The 19,914-nt window shown below is 40.6% G+C and overlaps 1 protein-coding gene across 1 annotated transcript in view; it reads left to right on the top strand.

Moving 5' to 3' along the window:
* Positions 1 to 198: 198 nt before the first annotated feature.
* LOC139468007 (ubiquitin conjugation factor E4 A-like) overlaps positions 199 to 19,914 on the top strand; it is a 30,705-nt gene continuing 10,989 nt past the window's right edge. Inside the window, exons 1-12 of the mRNA XM_071249657.1 lie at positions 199 to 314; positions 1,889 to 2,021; positions 3,507 to 3,647; positions 5,541 to 5,644; positions 8,993 to 9,157; positions 9,571 to 9,712; positions 10,229 to 10,440; positions 13,124 to 13,309; positions 14,650 to 14,767; positions 15,813 to 16,028; positions 17,893 to 18,159; positions 19,523 to 19,779. Of these exons, the coding sequence (XP_071105758.1) occupies positions 1,910 to 2,021; positions 3,507 to 3,647; positions 5,541 to 5,644; positions 8,993 to 9,157; positions 9,571 to 9,712; positions 10,229 to 10,440; positions 13,124 to 13,309; positions 14,650 to 14,767; positions 15,813 to 16,028; positions 17,893 to 18,159; positions 19,523 to 19,779 (1,920 nt within the window). The 5' untranslated portion in view covers positions 199 to 314; positions 1,889 to 1,909. The remainder of the gene's footprint in view (positions 315 to 1,888; positions 2,022 to 3,506; positions 3,648 to 5,540; positions 5,645 to 8,992; positions 9,158 to 9,570; positions 9,713 to 10,228; positions 10,441 to 13,123; positions 13,310 to 14,649; positions 14,768 to 15,812; positions 16,029 to 17,892; positions 18,160 to 19,522; positions 19,780 to 19,914) is intronic.

The raw sequence follows: 19,914 nt of genomic DNA, 5'->3' as shown, positions 1-19,914 counted from the left end.
GGAAACGGCATGGCGCAAGGATATAAAATACAGAAAATATATCGGAACGAATATGAATTAGCTCTTTGTGGCACTTTTGTAAATAAAATTTGTTGCAAATATGAGATGCAACTATTTGCAGATGCTTATACAATGCTTCGGATTCATTTGTAAATAAAATTATATCTTTTAGCGGACGCGCTTCCTTTTGCCATGTAACAGCTGTTGTGAGGCTCATTGCGGTAATGCCACGATAACCAGTGATATTACTTGCAAGCGATGCTACGGTATTAATAAACTCAAAGTTCGCGACGACTTTGTAATTTCATCCACAGGTTTGCATCTGTTTTTTCTTAGCTTCTTAGCTATCAATTTGTAGTCAGTAGTGTTAAAATTCACGATCATATATCAGGGAACAGCCGGGAATTTTCTACTACTCGCCTAAAGGATCCTAAATACATCGTGATATTTATGATATAGCTTCTAAATGTGTGGAATAATATTGACTACTGTAGTTAAAATTCATAGTTGTACTATTTACACTGTTATACCAGTCATTATACAGTCTGTGGAAAACACACTACTATTGCTAAGCCTAGTTGTACAAACTACCAGTAAACGGAAAGGTTCCTTGTCACTTCGTGTCCCAGGCGCAGTAACCAAATCTTTCTACACTAGGCCTATATGGGACAGCACATAATGATTTCATACCCCTAGAAGTCTGAAACCCTTTTTGTATTTCTAAATATTTCTTTATATGGCAATATATTATTGTGGGATTTTAGGTTTCCAAACATCATATATATATGTTCATAACTGACACTGTTGAGATTTCATAAAACAAATTTATCACCATGCAGTCATTGCATTCACATTCATAAAGTCAACCATTCATTTTCTTTAACATTCATGACAACCTACACATATACACAACTATCACCAACACATAATCAAACACATCACAGTAAAGCAACAACCAATATCCCATTTGTGTCGATCGATGCTAATCACTGCATGTGTTTTCTTGGAGATTAGCTTGGTCAACAGATAAACCCCATATGTTCTTGTTCTTGTTCAAATAAAGTATTGCCCCTATGAGTAAATTTTCATAATATGTCGATTTGTTCTAAATCTAAATTTATATTTTATACAGTGTAATTCATTGCTTATTGCATAGGGCTATTAAATTACTTTTGATTTTGGCTATGAAATTTCTCATTTTCTCTTTGAATTCGTTGGTGTTACACATTTACATACACCCACCCATAGCTCTGTGTAGTGATAAGTCCATATGAAGACCTTTTATAGGGAGCATCTCGGTGATATGCTTACCGCAGCTAATCAAATTTCAGTGTTAAAATATGTTACTGAAAGTATCCACTTGCACAGAGGCATGATAGGTATTATTGGAACCACTTAGCATGGTTAGTAAAAGCATGTTCTACTAAAACTGTAACTAACTAGGTCCACAGTTATTGTCGGCTACAATGAGAAATTCCTGTCCTTGAAAAAGCCTTATTCCAAATAGTTGAACTTGCAACTAAATCAGTTTATAACACTGTCATATGAAGGGATATTAGATGACCAAAGAATACAAAACAAGGTTACGAAATGACACCATGGATAGAAAACTACTTGGATATGAGAGGACTGCTTACCAGATACTATGATTCTGCTCACACACGTCATCACTTTCTGAGTCACATATTTGCATATTTATCAAGTTTGAGCAAACCTAACTGCACTATGCACACGTTCAGGACATCTATATCATCTGCCAAAGATAGCAAGGAAACCTCTTTTGAGATTATATGCCAAATGCTAACATTAATATGGTTATGTTAAGAGAAGTCCCATGTTTGAAAATTTCTCAATATTTCTAAGTCAATGCTTTTTTCTCTCTTTCCAGATTGAAGTTTTGACAAGAAATATGGGTGACAACAGCATCGCAGACAACCCATTTGCTGCCCTGTTTCCGACCTTGACACAGGCTCAACAGTACAGCAGTACAATCTCAGCCAGCAAAACACCTGTCTCCGAAGGTTTTTAGCACATATACCAATTATCTTCGATGGGAATTTTCTTATTATTCCAATGGGGTGGTGGGTAGGTTAATGGTTCATGTGTTCGCTGCGGCCGTGCCAATGACCCAGGTTCAATTGCCATCATGGGTACAAGTGAAGCCCATTTCTGGAGTCCCCCACTGTGATAGTGCTGAAATACTGCTTAAACCATACTCACTCACTCACTCGCTATTATTGACATAAACATCTAGTATGTACATATTAATAGTAGGAATATTACTTTTCTGTATCCCTTTCCAAAGCGAAGTAGTGTATTTCATTTTCAGGTGCTTATTTAGTTTCAAAGAATTTGCTCATACCCTCAGTACTCCAGTATGAGGCAGTGAAGATCCGGGGTAGAATAGGTCTTCAGCAAACCATGCTTGGTTGATGCATGTCATCAATCCCAATTGCGTGAATAGATGCTCATGATATTAATCACTAGATTGTCTGGTCCAGACTCGATTACTTACAGACCGCTCACATGTAGTTCTGTGCAGCGTTAAACAACAAACCAACCTGTATAAATGTAGACATTAGGCTTCCCTGGGTTAGAATAGACCCCAAACAATGCTTTAATGTGACTGGTTGTTAGACTCAATGACATGGTTGATTGTGTGTCATCATATCCCGACAGCATGGGACATTGTTCATGATATTAATGTTTGGTTTGTCTGGTCCAGACCATCTTTCCGAGGCAAGGGAGTTAACTGACCTAAACAACATGGCAACTGCTGTGTTAAATTTGTCCATTACAGGATTTGCAGAGATTAATGCATTGTCAACTGCGCGTTGACCCATATTTTCCAAATCTCACAAATCAAGGTGCCCTAGTGTTTTGATGCACCTTGGGAGTTAAAGCACGTTTTATTACAATAAAGATCTTTGTTATCAATAAGATCGTCTTGACTGGGCTTCATCATTTTGTTGGAATCATTTGCAAGTGATATGAGAAGTGGATTCTGATTGGTCAGTAGATGGGGGCATACAAGGGACATAACTCATCGCCACAAGTGGTGATATGATGGAGCCCAGAAATTCAAGCCTAGTTCGGCAACTGGACTTGGACAGTCAGTATACTTCTACTTGGGAAGATGTATGTCGCTGTGTATAAGGCAGGTTTTTTGAGAGTCGGTTGTAGACCAGTGTACGGCATGACGTAAACATGAAATGACCGTTTGGCAGCTGATGTCGTTACAGAGAAGATGTGAATCATGTTTACATTTCAGCTACCTGAAAGAAGTAAGATGAGGAGGATGAACTGTTTTAATCTGTGTCATCATACTCTGGCATGGATCATTGCTCACCATGTCAAATCACTCGATTGTCTGGTTCAGACTTGATTATTTACTGAACACTGTTGTATGGCTGGAATATTGCTAAGTGCTGCGTTAAAAACAAACAACCAACATTGTGTTACTTGCAATAGAACTTAATTTAGTGTTATTGTGTTACTGATTTCAGTGTCATGTCTTACCAACACCACAGAAGAGGCAGAGCCTACCAGTATTATGCAGGATGAAAGTGATATGGAAACTAAGGCCCTTGCAGCAGTGGAGTTCAATGAAGCAGTGGAAAAAATCTTTCTAATAACACTTGACAAGGGTAGGTAGATGTAACACTCATCAAAGCATACAGGCTGGTGGCAAATTTTCACATGAATGTTTTTCAACTATTTTAGAAGTGGAACAATGACAAAAGAAATATTGCCTACCGATTATCCATTCCATGGCCAAACCGGGATATATGTTTTGTTTTTACAGCCTTCTAAATGTTGAACTTGTTGTAAACAGTAAAGATGCGAGTTGAGAATAGGTTTTCAGCAACCCATGTTTTGTTTTTGCAGCCTTCTAAATGTTGACCTTGTTATAAACAGTAAAGATGCGAGTTGAGAATAGGTTTTCAGCAACCCATGTTTTGTTTTTGCAGCCTTCTAAATGTTGAGCTTGTTGTAAACAGTAAAGATCCGAGTGGAGAATAGGTGTTCAGCAACCCATGCTTGCCGTAAGAGGCGACTATGCTTGTTGTAAGAGGTGACTAACGGGATCGGGTGGTCAGGCTTGCTCACTTGGTTGATGCATGTCATCGTACCCCAATTGCGTAGATCAATGCTAATGATGTCATGATGTTCTCCACATGTAATATACTGCATTAATTCTCTTTTATATACAAGATGTAAATTATACATACATGAAATATATACAATAAATAACTAAATTACTATGCCTACCGAATGTGTGGCACTCGGGTGAAAGTACGCAAAATCATTTGTCACTGCAGATCCCCATCCATAAATAACATACACATGTCACTCTAACTTAAATATAAATATCATAAAATCATATACATAGTAAACTACTGCCATATTAATTCATTCTAAACCTGCTATAAACATAATCTCAAATAGAAGTTCATAGATAAACATACATAGATATACCCTTATTTAATCCTTACTAACACAACATTACCTGTGCTGTAATATGCTCATAATTATACACAACACACATTTCTCATGGCGAACAACATGGGGGACACAAATACTAATATATGTCGCCTTTATCATAAAAAAATATTATAGTAAATTATATCAGAAAATCATATACATGAATAGTGTGTTTATTATCGTTACTGTACTTATACAAATGACTTGAAATACATTCATACACTCAAATCACACAAGTTTATCCTACGCTGAAATAAAGTTTACATTACACATGCTGTACTAAAACAAATATTACATCCTACATAATGTTTATCATTTAGTGACCGCCTCCGTGGTCTAGTGGTAGAGCGTCCGCCCAGAGAGCTGAAGGTCCGGGGTTCTATCCCCGGCCGCGTCATACCAAAAGACGTTAACAGATGGTACTTGTTGTTACCCTGTCTGGCGTTCGGCATTAAGGGGCTAAAACGAGGACTGGTCGGTTCGGAGTCAGTATACTGTGTCTGAGTGGGGTATACATGTTAAAACTGAGGCATGGTATCTCAGTGAGCTAGCAGTATAAATCAGCATTAGTCCGGACTAGTACAAGCAGCCACACAAACACACACACGTACATGCACATCGCTATATAAGTGCAATAATTTTGGACGCGACGTTAAACCCCATTATACCTCACCTCACTTATCATTTAGTATTAAAACTAACCTTGTGAGAGAAAGCTGAAGTTATGAAGATCCTTGTAAGTCATAATACGCGTCTCATCCGGTGACTGTCCAGTGGAGTTGTATATACTAGACTGACTTAGTGCTTATGTTAGTATGGAAGCTTACCCTCTAAAAGCAAGACAAAAGATTACTCTCTCCCCTTACAATAAACAAAAGAACTGACCAGCCCAAGTTCAGCTAGGAGCAATCAGGCTGGAAACTGTACCATACATAATCTAATAAAATACACCATATCCACTGTCTAAAACCAAACCATATATGTACAGTTAAACTATGAAAAATGACACTGCCACAGATTAATGAATGTATATTTTACAACCCTGTCCTTATTAGGCACAAGCTCTGATGTGCAGCGGCCATGTCGCTGTGTCTACCTGGAGGAGATGGCATCAGCACTACAGGGGCAGACTTGGTTCGATCAAGAGTCGTTGCCACAGGTACTGAGCTTAAGATTGACACCAGTTACCTGATAAAATGACAGGATCAATTTCAGAAATTTATGACCTAGGGACAACCAAATCTTCCTGTGTCATTGTCACCTTAGCCCCATATTGTAAAGCTATCTCAGCACAAGAACTGTTGCATTGGTTACACTATAAAAGGCATGATAGTCATAACAGTACGTTTGCTGTGATGCAAGTCATGTTTGGAAATGAATATTTTTATAAGGACGTTCTTGTACCAAATGTGAAATGTCTGTGTTTGCACATCTTTCCAAGGCAAAGGAGTTAACTGACTATAAAAGTCCAGTTTCCACCCTTGCCGAACAAGGCTTGAATAACAAGCCCATACATAGTCCAGTCAAAATTATGGAACGAAATTGACATATGGTTCATAAACAATATGGCAACTGCCGTGTCATTTGCAGGATTTGCAGAGCATGTGTACCGTCAAATAGGCCTCAACATATGTTTTCCAAATCTTTTCGTGTTTTTAATCTAGGTGCTCAAGTGATTTGATGCACTTCGCAAGGTGAGACCAATTTTATTACAAAAAACATCTTGATTATCGATCAGATTGTCTTCATTGGGCACCACTATTTTGTTCGAATCAAATGCAAGTGATATAAAGAGGTGGAATCTGATTGGTCAACAGGAAGACATGTAAGAGACATAACCCATAATCGCCACTGGTGGCGCTATGATCGAACCACAAAATTGCAGCCTAGTTCGGCAAGGGTAGAAACTGGACTTTTACAATCAGTTGACTCCCATGACTGGGGAGGAATGTGTTTGCATGAATAGGAGGAAGAAATGTGATCTGTTGGTATTTGACTTAAGACCATTTTTGAGAGGCATGAAATGTGATAAACTGCCGATTTACTAGTCCTTGTGTAAGAGATATGAGGGGGCATGGGTGGCCCAGTCATCTAAGGCGCCACGATTCCCTGTGCAGAGTTGCGTCTCTTGGGCACGCCAGAAACCTATGATCATGGGTTCGAATCCCGGTTCTCCCCGATTATGTTTCTAGGTTTGTCAGCACCATACCCGTGCTCGTGGGTTTGACGGAAGTGGTAAACATCTGAGACCTGCATCTCTTCAGGCTTTCCTCCCACATTAAGCTGACACGTCGCGATTTAACTGGAATACTGTTAAAAGTGGCGTTAAACCCAACTCACTCACTCACTCACTCACTCACTCACTCATGGTAACGTAAACCTTTTACCTGACATTAAAAGCAAAATGAAAAATGCTTCTATTGAAATATGATATTGAAGAGACGAAAAGGCCAACTGTAGGTCAACATTGTTTATCACATGAACTCAAAGATACCACTGATGAGGACAAGTTGAACATTCTCACTCCTAATTGTCCTCACCATGGCAATCCATTCACACAATTCCATTCATTCAAAACATTCTAAGCTCACCAACTGGCATTCCAAAATTCTAAAATCATGCCATCTTGGTTACAGTTATTGCCAAGTAATAGAGTTACCTCCCTTACATCAGTCACTCAGCATTATATTGGCATTTGACCTGTCTGTGATTGGGAGATGTGAAATGTAATATGTTGGAGTTTTACTAGGCTGTGTTCCAGCGATATGAAATGTGATTTATTAGTGTTTGACTAGGTTTTTTTAGTGACACATCATTTATGTTACATGCTATATTTGTGTTTGACAAGGCTGTGTTTGAGAGATGTGTTATGATATGTTGATGTTTGACAAGGATGTGTTTCAGAGATGAAATGTGACATTATGGTGTTTGACTAGGCCGTGTTTGAGAGATTTAATGTGATCTATTGATGTTTGACTAGGCTGTGATTGAGAGATGTAATGTGATCTGAATTGACAAACAAAAAGTCGACATCAGCCAATCAGAAAGTAGGTTTCTCAAGTTTTACGGCACTCGTTTCAACCTGGCGACTTCCATTTCAGACTACACTTGAAAAATATGTTGATACAGTTCTCAATTAAATTTGAAACCTGACATTCCAGAATGTCAACTATATGGTTGAGATTGTATGTGCAACGCCTCCTCCGTTAAAATGTTTATCCCATGGAAGCGAGAGATAGACGATAATTTTGAAGGAATCAGTCGTAAGGGCTGTAACCATGGTAACTGTAGTTCAGAATACCCTGTGTTAACATTTTTGAGGTTGTGTGATTAGAAAACACATTCTGACTGTCACTTTCATGATCTGGTAAAGGACAATTTGATTGGTCAGATGAAAGATCATTCTGACTCGACCCGTAATGGGATGTCCTCAGATCTTTGTTTAGCGATAGCGAGAACTAAGATCTGATTTTATTTAGATTGTGTGATATGTTGATATTTGACTAGGCCCTGTTTGTGAGATGTAATGTAATATGCTGGTGTTATACCAGGCCGTGTTTTAGAGATATGAAATGTGATTTATTAGTGTTTGACAAGGTTATGTTTGTGGCTTATCATTTATTTCACATGCTATATTGGTGTTTGACGAGGTCGTGTTTGAGAGATGTAGTGTGATCTGTTGATATTTGACAAGGCCATTTGACGTTTGACTAGGGTGTTTGACGAGGTCATGTTTGATATATGTAATGTTGCATGCTGGCGTTTGACTAGGGTGTTTGAGAGATGAAATGTGATCTGTTGGTTAGTTGGTTTGTTGTTTAACGCCGCACTCAGCAATATTCCAGCTATATGACGGCGGTCTGTAAATAATCGAGTCTGGACCAGACAATCCAGTGATTATTATCATGAGCAACTATCATGCATCAACCAATTCAGCGAGCCTGACCACCCGATCCCGTTAGTCGCCTTTTACTACAAGCACAGTCACCTTTTACGGCAATGTGATCTATTGGTGTTTGACTAAGCTGTGTTTGAGAGATGTATTGTGATATATTGATGTTTGACTTGGCCGTGTTTGGGAGATATAATGTGATTTATTGGTGTTTGACTAGGCTGTGTTTGAGAGATGTAATGTGATCTATTGATGTTTGACTTGGCCGTGTTTGAGAAATGTAATTTGATCTATTGATGTTTGACTAGGTCTTGTTTGAGAGATGTAATGTGATCTATTGGTGTTTGACTAGGCTGTGTTTGAGAGATGTAATGTGATCTATTGATGTTTGACTTGACAGTGTTTGAGAGATGTTATTTGTTAGGTAAATGTTTGACTAGGCTCTGTTTGAGAGATGTAATGTGGTCTATTGATGTTTGACTAGGCTGTGTTTGAGATATGTAATGTGATCTATTGGTGTTTGACTAGGCTGTGTTTGAGATGTGTAATGTGATCTATTTGTGTTTGACTTGGCTGTGTTTGAGAGATGTAATTGGGTCATTGATGTTTGACTAGGCAGTGTTTGAGAGAGTGATGATGGAGAACCCTGCCGACAGCATGGTGACATCCCGGACCTCTGGGAAGGATGTCCGGGCAGCAGCAGCAGCATGCGAGGCGGAAGTGTTGAGATACCTGTTCCAGTGCTACACCCGGTTACAAGCATCCACAGAGGAACTACAGGTAACCCGTAAACACAGCATCAAATATCATTGTTTACTTATTGATAAATACCCCTGTGGAATTGGTACAGAAATGGAGAAAAAGGATCTTCTCTTATTTCAGGATCAGGATGATGGTTTGGATGTTTTTTGTTTGTTGTTTAACGCTGCACTTAGCAATATTCCAGCTATATGACGGTGGTCCGTAAACCAGACAACCCAGTGATTGACATCATAAGCATCGATCCACGCAATTGGGATATGATGACATGCATCAACCAAGTCAGTGGGCCTGACCCTCCCATTGCCATTAGTCGCCTCTTACGACATGCATAGTTGCCTTTTACGGCAAGCATGGGTTGCTGAAGACATATTCAGGGTCGGTTTAGATATTGTCCTGTTTTCTAATGCTGTGGTTGATACTCTGATTTGCAGGAGACAGCTGTTTTCCATCAGTGTGAGGACCTTATCATCATGAACGCCCGCAACTGTCTTCAGCAGACCGAGCTGTTCCCCGAGCAGAAGGTCCATCTTCAGTTCCTGGACATATTCCAAGAGGAGTTCGAGTTTTTGGCAGGTACGCATAAAGTATTTAAAATTTTTGCTTGAAAAATGATGCTTGTCATGTAGAACCTTAAAATAATAATTACAGCTTTTGAGAAAAATGTCATTTTTCAAATTAAGGTATGTGAAGCTATTGATATCCCTGATGAATATGTGAAGCCTTTTACTGATGTCCCATGCCAATATGTGTAACCCAATCTTGTAGTCCCAAGCCAATACGTTAAGCCCAATTTTGATGTCTCAAGCCAAAATGTAAAGTCCTTTCTTGATGTCCCAAGCAAAATTGAGCCTTTTTTTGATGTTACCAACATTAACGTGAATGAATAGTCAATATTTGAAGCCCATTTTTGTCTTCCTTGTGAATGTGTATTATTTCCTTTCAATATGTGAATCAAGATCTCAGTGTTCTCACCTCAATCAGAGGCTCAGTGGTGTTACTGTTCAACACTGGCGTCCACAATTATATGGTGGCAGAATGACTATATGCTGTAAAAGGTGTCCAAAGCCTGACTTCTGCCCTCTCCTGCAGGAGGACTACACACAGTGGCAGAGAGTTTCTTCCTCCATCTGTGTCGCGAGATCAACATCAACAAGGAGGAGGGTTCCCTGCTGGAAGTGTTCAAGCCAGTCCTGGAGGTGGTCAAGGAGAAGTTCACTAAGGAGCTGTCCCTCACTCACGCCAACACTCTCTACTACGTGGCCTTCCTGGAGTTCTTCAGTAAATCAGCTCCACTGGGAGAGGTAGGCACTGGTATTTGCAGGTTGAAGTTTTTTCTTCTTAAAAGCATTATGTTTCTGGGGGGAAGTTGGGTAGCCTAGTGGTTTAAGTGTTAGCTCGTCGCGCTAAAGTCCTGGGTTCGATTCCTGACATAGGTACAATGTGTGAAGTCAATTTCTGGTGTCCCCTGCGGTGATATTGCCAGAATATTGCTAAAAGCAGCGTAAAACCTTACTCACTCACTCACTCCGTATGTCAATATGATGACATGGCTAAGGTTAGCTAGCCCTTCTTGCCATTCATGTGACTCCAACAACAAAGACTTCATATGGAGTGCAGCAAATGATGCAAGTGTCCATGAGAAATAAACATTTTGGGGTCCTGTACGATCTTATTAAATCTATCAGATCTTTCATTCCTATACCTCCGCATGAAGGTTTGGCCAACCCTCCATTGATGTGAAGCCTGAGCGAAACTCTGATCACCCAATCTAACTGGGAGGTTCCATAGATTCTTGTACCAATCAGATGAGGGGCAGGGGTGGCCCAGTCGTCCAAGGTGCCGCGATTAGCTGTGCAGAGTTGCGTCCCTTGGGCATGCCAAAAACCTATGATTGTGGGTTCGAATCCTGGTTCACCACGATTATATTTCTAGGTTTGTCAGCACCATACCCGTGCTCGTGGGTTTCACCGAAGTGGTAAACATCTGAGACCTGCATCACTTCGGGCTTTCCTCCCACATTAAGCTGACATGCCGTGATATAACTGGAATACTGTTAAAAGCGGCGTTAAACCCAATTCACTCACTCACCAATCAGATGCTTCATTTCTTTACTGCCTCAATTCTGGAGTTTTGTCTTGCGTATTTGTGTAAAATATGCATTAAATAAACTGAATTATACAGACAAATCAAATCCTAGCGTATCAAATACGCAACAAAAACTATAAATTTGTTATTGTATATGACAGCTATTAGATAAAATGATTGCGTACATTACAACTGTTAGATAATTATGATTGTGTATCGCCAAATTCGCTTACCAACAGTTACCTTTGGAAAAGCTTCTGTGACAAACATACTGATAGATGCCAATTGCAAAGCACATCGTGCCTAGTCAATGTACATGTTGTATAATAATAAGTCGCTGATTGGTAATGAAAATAATAATGCCTTTCTTAGAATGCTAGGTTTTGTAACAAAAATGGCTTCCCGGAGAGGGAGCTGCAAGCAGACGGGCATACTACTATTCACATAGTTTTGAATGATACACAGAGATTGTTACAAAACAGGTTTTAAGTTAAATACCCTCTAAAACTTGTGGATACCCCATCATGCTTGCCGTATAGGGTGACTATGCTTGTCGTAAAAGGCGACTAACAGGATCGGGTGGTCAGGCTCGCTGACTTGGTTTAATGCATGTCATCGATCCCAATTGCATGGATCGAAGCTCATGATATTAATCACTGGATTGTCTGGTCCAGACTCGATTATTTACAGACCGCCGTCATATAGCTGGAAAATTGCTGAGTGCGGCGTTAAACAACAAACCAACCAACTATATAACAGGATGCACATTTTTGCGTGAAGGTGCCATGTTCCTCAGAAAAGATACTCCAAATTGTTTGTGCTTGTTTTTGTGCATTCTCGAGATGGAGAAATCAGATATGCTGATCTGAATGTTTGGCTTGTTCATTTCAATAATTAAAAGACTTGATTGGCTGATTGGAAAATTCTCCACCTGTGTGCCCTGATAGTGGGTTTGTCAGCTGTTGACACAGAGAGATATGTATTGAAGTTTGAGGTTTTTGTAGCTTTTGATCTGCGAGTAGGACCAGACAAAACAGTTAATTGGAAACTCGCTGTAACCATGGTAACAGTTTTTTTGCCAAAAGTTGACCAATGTTGAAATGATTATGATGTGTTATTTCATAACAAATGAGTTGCTAGACTTGTAGTTGTGAATGTTCCTTTGTAATGGGAGGTAATTCAGTTTGGGATACAAATTACCTCCCTTTCTTCAAAAGGCTAAATAATGAAGGCAGTGCTGCAACGTTCGTACAATCTTGAAAAGTCCTTGTTTTTTAAGGTCCTACTTGAAAAGCCTTGGTCTTTAGTTTAAGTGTCAAGTCTTGAAAATCATAGAAATATTTTGAAAAGTCTTGAATGTTTAGTAAATAGCGTATACTTGTTTTTGAAAGTAATAAAACTAATGGCTCATCTGTGACAAGTGAATTCATGTTCTTATTTCCATGCCATTTCCAGGAGCTTTTAACTTGAACAATGATTAATTCACTTGGGATAGATAATCTGTAATTCTGAATTACAAGTAGGTTAATTCTATAAATTACTCAAATTCTCTTTTTGTAGGAATCTGTAGAAAGCCAATGAGTATAAAGCAAAATAATATATTTCATAGATAACAAAGTTATTTCCTTGATATTCTTGCCAGTATCAGTATTTATGATCAGTTTTATGTCACTTCAAGACTTCAAGAAGATCCAGGGGTAGAATAGGTCTGTAGCAACCCATGCTTGCCGTAACAGACGACTATGCTTGTCAAAAGAGACGACTAATGGGATCAGGTGGTCAGACTCGTTGACTTGGTTGAGGCATGTCATCGTATCCAACGATGCGTCATGTACCTGGAATACTGCATTAAACAACAAACAAACAAAACATCACTTCATACTGAATTGTGTATTGCAGGCTTTCATGGCATACAATGCACCATGGGACTGGAAGAATGGCAAGGCGTTTGAGATGACTCTGATTGGAGCAGCCCTGTCTCTCAGCTGTATACCCAAGAATGAGACTGGACCGTACGAGTTCTTCAACAGCCCGTCTTCAGCTCCCAAACAGGAGCATGACATCACCGAGGCCAACATTTGGCAGGTAGGGCATACACCATGTGCACATCTACTGTCCTTTCTGCAAAGATCCGGGGTAGAATAGGTCTTCAGCAATCCATGTTTGCTGTAAGAGGCGACTATGCTTGTCATAAAAGGTGACTTATGGGATCAGGTGGTCAGGCTCGCTGACTTTGTTGATGCATGTTATCGTATCCAACAATGCGTAGAATGATGCTCATGATGTCAATCACTGGGTTGTCTGGAAAAGACTTGATTATTTACTGACTGTCGTCATATCGCTTGAATATTGCTGTGAAAACAACAAACACACAAACGTGTTATGGTTATTAGGCAGAGTTAAATGGCCTTGACCCACAGTTGAGAACATTCCACTGTCTTCCTTCCACTGGTTGTGTTTAGTCATATGATACCTGGTTAACAACTACTTATTACATACACAAACCTTCTGTTGAAATTGGGGGCACGGGTGACCCAGTCGTCTAAGGCGCCGTGATTCGCCGTGCAGAGTTGCATCCCTTGGACACACCAGAAACCTATGATTGTGGGTTCGCCCTGATTATGTTCCTAGATTTGTCAGCACAATACCCGTGCTCGTGGGTTTCACCAAAGTGGTAAACGTCTGAGACCTGCATCACTTCAGGCTTTCCTCCCACATTATGCTGACACACCGTGATATAACTGGAATACTGTTAAAAGCGGCGTTAAATCCAACTCACTCACTCTGTTGTATTTAGCCAAATATATACAGTTGAACCAAACTGCTCAAAGTAATAATGTAACCAGCTGTTTAAACATTTGACTCTGCCTCATAACATATTTGCTCTCATCCCTGAGAGTAATGGTTCAGATCCTTAAAAGTGACCCTCATTGTTGGCTTCCGCCGTATTGATCAATGCAGCAGTAACTGCTTTCCAGACAGAATATGTCTGCAGCAACCTGTTCTCGTCATGATCTTTATATGAGGCAACTGAAAGGATCTTTGAACCCGTGAAGCTCCGGGGTAGAATAGGTCTTCAGCAACCCATGCTTGCCATAAAAGGCGACTATGCTTGTCGGAGAAGGCAACCAAAGGAATCGGGTGGTCAGACTCATTGACTTGGTTGATGTATGTCATCGTATCCCTATTGCATAGATTGATGCTCTTGATGTCAATCACTGGATTGTCCGGTCCAGATTCAATTATTTCCAAACCATCATCATATTCCTGGAATATTTCTGAGTGTGGCATTAAACAATAAGAAACAAGATTGGATCTGTGGTCGGGCTCAGTGACTTGGACGATTGTGTGTCATCTTCCTCCTGCAAAGTTGGACATTGCTCATTATATCAAACACAGGTTTATATGACTTGACTTTCTTTCAGCCGCTGTCGAACTTGTGTGAGCGTGTCCACCAGCTGTTCCTGTCTCTGATCAGACTCTCCCCGGACCTTCGCCACACCGTCCTTACCTGGCTGGGCAAATGTTTGCAGGCTAATTCAGGTATAAAGAGGTCATATGAAGCATTCTTGGCAATAGTTCAGCAACCAATGGTTGTCGTAAGAAACGACTAACGGGATCAGATGGTCAGGCCCACTGACTTGGTTGATGCATGCCATCATTTCCCAATTGCGTGGATCGATGCTCATGATAACAATCAATGGATTGTCTGACCCAGACTTGATTATCTACAGACTGTCGTCATATAGCTGGAATATTGCTAAGTGCCGCGTTAAACAACAAAGCAACAAATCTTGGTAATAGGCCTGTAACAATTCACTGAATATCAAATACTGTATCATATTCATGACACAATAGGTTTCAATATGAGGGTTTCAACATGTTCAGTACCAGGGCTTCAACATGTTCAGTATCAGGGCATGTGTCAAACATTACAAGCAGGATGCTAGGAACTGTAGAAGGCAAGGGCATGTGTGCTGATTGTTGTAAAACATTGTTAAATGGGATGGGATCCCTGAAATCTTTTGGACTTTTCGCTGTGTTTTATACTCTTCTTGTATCTTTTTTCCTCAATTCCAAAGTGCAAAATGGATACCACATTAGTGCAAAAGAAATTGATTCAAAGCTACTCACTATGCAGTGATATTAGTAAAGAAATATTGTTACCCAGTCTGGCGTTCGGCATTAAAGGGCTAGAACAAGGACTGGTCGGCTCGGAGTCAGTATACTGTGTCTGAGTGGGGTATTCATGTTAAACTGCAGCATGGTATCTCAGTGTGCTAACACTATTAATCGACATCAGTCCGGACTAGTACAAGCAGCCAGACACACGTGCATGCACATCGCTATATAAGTGCAATAATCATGGACGCAACGTTAAACCCCATTTCACCTCACCTGTTACCCATGAAATGCAATAGAACTCATTCTGTATTTCTTGGGCAGTATTTTGTCACACTGAAGACCGGGGCTTGATTCCCATAGTATAACATGTCAAGCCTATCTTTAGTGTCTGCCACTGTACTATTGCTTGATTATTGCTTGAAGTGACATAAAACCATACTCACTCAGTCACTCTGCATTTGAGGTAGGACAAAGATCTGGTCCAATCAGATCCCTCAGCTGTTCAACCAGATGTACTGCTCCGAGGGATTCAGTCTCAACCTGTGCCATGTGATGCTGAAACTCTGTCAACCATTCTCCAACCCTACCTCAACTAAACTACTCAAGATCCAGCCATCTTATACCTGCGCCGTGGCTGCAAGTGACGGAGAGGTCAAGTCCAGGAGCATCCATGCAGGCCGTGAGTACATTCTACACTTACAAACAAACAGTACTTGGAGCATCCTCTATATCTCCAGGCTCTCGTTTCCGTAAACCTGCACGAACCCCTGGATCCATTCACTTGGTTCTCACGATCTCAAATTACCCTTGACTTTCGTAAACCTTTTACTGATCAATCAAACATTGAGGACCCCTGAAGATTCCGGGGTAGAATAGGTCTTCAGCAACCCAGGCTTGCTATAAAAGGTGACTATGCTTGTTATAAAAGGCGACTAACAGGATCGGATGGTCAAGCTCACTGACTTGGTTGATTCATGTCATCGAACCCCAATTGCATGGATCGATGCTCATGATATTGATCACTGGATTGTCTGGCCCAGACTCGATTATTTACAGACCGCTGTCATATAGCTGGAATATTGCTGAGTGTGGCGTTAAACAACAAACCAACCAACCAACAGATCACATTTCATCTCTCAAACAGCCTAGTCAAACGCCAGCATGCAGGGATATGCCATGGCATATTCTCGTCGTTGTCTTTGTTTTTCCCAATGTATGAGGCAGGAAACCCAAGACTGTCAGTTCAGAACACTGTTCCGACATTATAGAAATCAATGAAGAAGTCACCAGCAGCTTCACCTCAGAATCCCCTCCTTTCATATCACAGGGAATGCTTTGTAGACATCCTTTCCATCAAAACATTTTCAGGGCTTTCTTTTTTGTGTCAGTCAGTTTTTCAGTGTTGAATTTCTCATAAACTCTATCTTGATTAATAGGACTAACAGCCATGTTGTTGATATCACAAAACAAACATTGTGACTGGTTTGTAACTCACGTTCTGATTGGACTGTTAGACTGAATAGCTTAGCAAATCAAATTGGCTAATGAAAATCAAGGGCAGGTAATTTGAGATCGCAAGAACCACTGGAATGGATGATAGTGTTAGTGTAGGTTTACCGAAATGAGAGCCCTGGAGACACAGAGGATGTACTTTGATCTATTCTTTTTGGGGGAAGCCTGGGCATTTTATCAGAGACAGAATCATTTTCTTGGTCACTCACAATGACGGGAAATAGTTTTCTCTGAAAAAGGGGGAAAAATGTAACTTTACATCGAACATTTCCGGTGAATAATGATATCTATTTTTTTTTAAATCTGAAGCAGAATTACTTTTTGTCAAGAAAATCAAGTGAAATTTTGAGGGGAACATAAACTAGTTTGTACATCCGAGTTACATTTGATGACTAAAGCAGCTATCGGTTTGTAGTTGTTCATACTCCAATCAGATATCAATTATATCACTTCCACAATATTCCTGGGACAACACCTACCATTTGTCAAAAGTCATATGTATATTTTTTTATTTCAGTTTGTAATGTCATTCAATTTGTGATTCAAGCATTAAAAACTCTAAGTATTGTCACTTATTTGTGACATGAAAACATGCAAGGTTGTTGCTAGCCATTTCATAGAAAACTTCTTGAGCAGAGCGGAGTATGGAGTATGGAACAGTACCAAACCAAACCACTTGATGAATTCAACACTGCCTGCATTTAACAGCCTGCATTCCCACTGCATAGCCTCTGTTGGGATTTTGGCTTAGGGTTGGTCGCCAGCAACCTTTACTGGTCGTAAGCGGCAACTTAATGGATTAGGTGGACACGCTCGGTGATTAGGTTGATGGCGTGTCACCATACCCCAACAAGATAGATCGTTGCTCACAATATCAATCACTGGATTGTCTGGCCGATACTCGATAAATTTACAGGCTGTTCTGTTCTAGCTGAAATGTTGCTGAGAGTGCGTCGTTAAACAACAAACACATACACACACCCTCTGCATATTTGTGTAATATTTTTAATCAAGAAACTTATGCCTTTCAGGCTTGAACACTGAAACAAAGCTAGTCCAGATAGAAGATGAGTCAGCTCAGCCGTCTCCCTCCTCCGACACAACGTACAACTTCATCACGGAGTGCTTCTTCCTCACACAGCAATGTCTCAACATGGGCTTCCACATGGTGCATGACAAGTTCCTCAAGCTCAACCAGGACCTGCACCGAGTCCAGAGAGTGTACAACGACATGCGGGGACAGGCGCCCGACGAGGAACAGGAGCCGATGCGCAGTGTCAAGGCTCAGATGGAGAAAGGTAGATTATCTCCCTTTACAGCAGATATACGTATTGAAATCTTATACACCGGATATGTGTCCTTTGAGATTATGTATTGGGTGGGTCTTTATAGATCCACCTCAAGTAACACCAAATGTAAGACACCTGTCATACCTGATGTAATACACCTGTAACACCTGATGTAATACACCTGTAACACCTGATGTAAGACACCATTTACATCTGTATAATACACCTATCACACCTGATGTAATACACCTGTACCACCTGATGTAAGACACCTGTCACACCTGATGTAAGACACCTGTCACACCTGATGTAATACACCTGTAACACCTGATGTAAGACACCTGTCACATCTGTATAATACACCTGTACCACCTGATGTAATGCACCTATCACACCTGATGTAATACACCTGTACCACCTGATGTAATACACCTGTAACACCTGATGTAAGGCACCTGTCACACCTGATGTAATACACCTGTACCACCTGATGTAAGGCACCTGTCACATCTGTATAATACACCTGTACCGCCTGATGTAAGACACCTGTCACATCTGTATAATACACCTGTCACACCTGTAAGACACCTGTAACACCTAATTCAACCCCACCTGTGACGCCTGATGTAAGACACCTGTCACATCTGTATAATACACCTGTCACACCTGTAAGACACCTGTAACACCTAATTTAACCCCACCTGTCACACCCAATGCATGACACATGTAACACCTGATATAATACACCTTTAACACCTGATGTAAGACACCGGTGACATCTGATGTAAGACACCTGTCTGATCTGATGTAAGACTACCTGTCACACCTGATGTAAGACATCTGATGTAAGACACCTGTCACATCTGATGTAAGACACCTGTCACACCTAATGTAAGACACCTGTCACACCTCATGTAAGACACCTGTCACACCTCATGTAAGACACCTGTCACACCTCATGTAAGACACCTGTCACATCTGTATAATACACCTGTCACACCTGTAAGACACCTGTAACACCTAATTCAACCCCACCTGTGACGCCTGATGTAAGACACCTGTCACACCTGATAAAATACACCTGTCACACCTGTAAGACACCTGTAACACCTAATTCAACCCCACCTGTGACACCCAATGCATGACACATGTAACACCTGATCTAAGACACCTGTGACATCTGATGTAAGACACCTTTAACACCTGATGTAAGACTACCTGTCACACCTGATGTAAGACATCTGATGTAAGACACATGTCACACCTGATGTAAGACACAAGTCACACCTAATACAAGACACCTGTCACACCTAATGTAAGACACCTGTAACACCTGATGTAACACTACCTGATCTGCATCTTATTCTGTCAGGCATGACTCTGTACCTGAGTATGAAGGCAGCCCTCACTGAGCCCAGGCTGATGGAGATGTCTCTCAACTTCCACATGGCAACAGCGGCGTGGTTGGTGCAGGTTGCTGTCCACGACGATGTCAGCAAGTTCCAGACAGTCACATTCCCCCTCCCTTCAGAAGCTCCAGCTGCACTGGTGTACATTCCAGAGTTCCTCATGGGAAACCTTACCGACTTCGTGCTCTTCTGCCAGAGGTTCAAGAATGACATGTTTGAGGTAATAATTATCTATTTACGTAACACAGAGTTCCAGCTCACATGCATTATACATTATTAATACCCTGGTGAATGGATGAGTGTGCACTCGAGTTTCATTCTCATCTCCCTGGGGAGTATGCAACTAAGGTATACT

This window comes from Haliotis cracherodii, unplaced genomic scaffold, assembly GCF_022045235.1.
Source record: "Haliotis cracherodii isolate W230 unplaced genomic scaffold, xgHalCrac1.p SCAF_2, whole genome shotgun sequence".
In the NCBI taxonomy this organism is placed as follows: Eukaryota; Metazoa; Mollusca; class Gastropoda; order Lepetellida; family Haliotidae; genus Haliotis; species Haliotis cracherodii.
The sequence above is the reverse complement of the archived record's forward strand: the minus strand, read 5'-3'. Positions and strand labels throughout refer to the sequence as shown.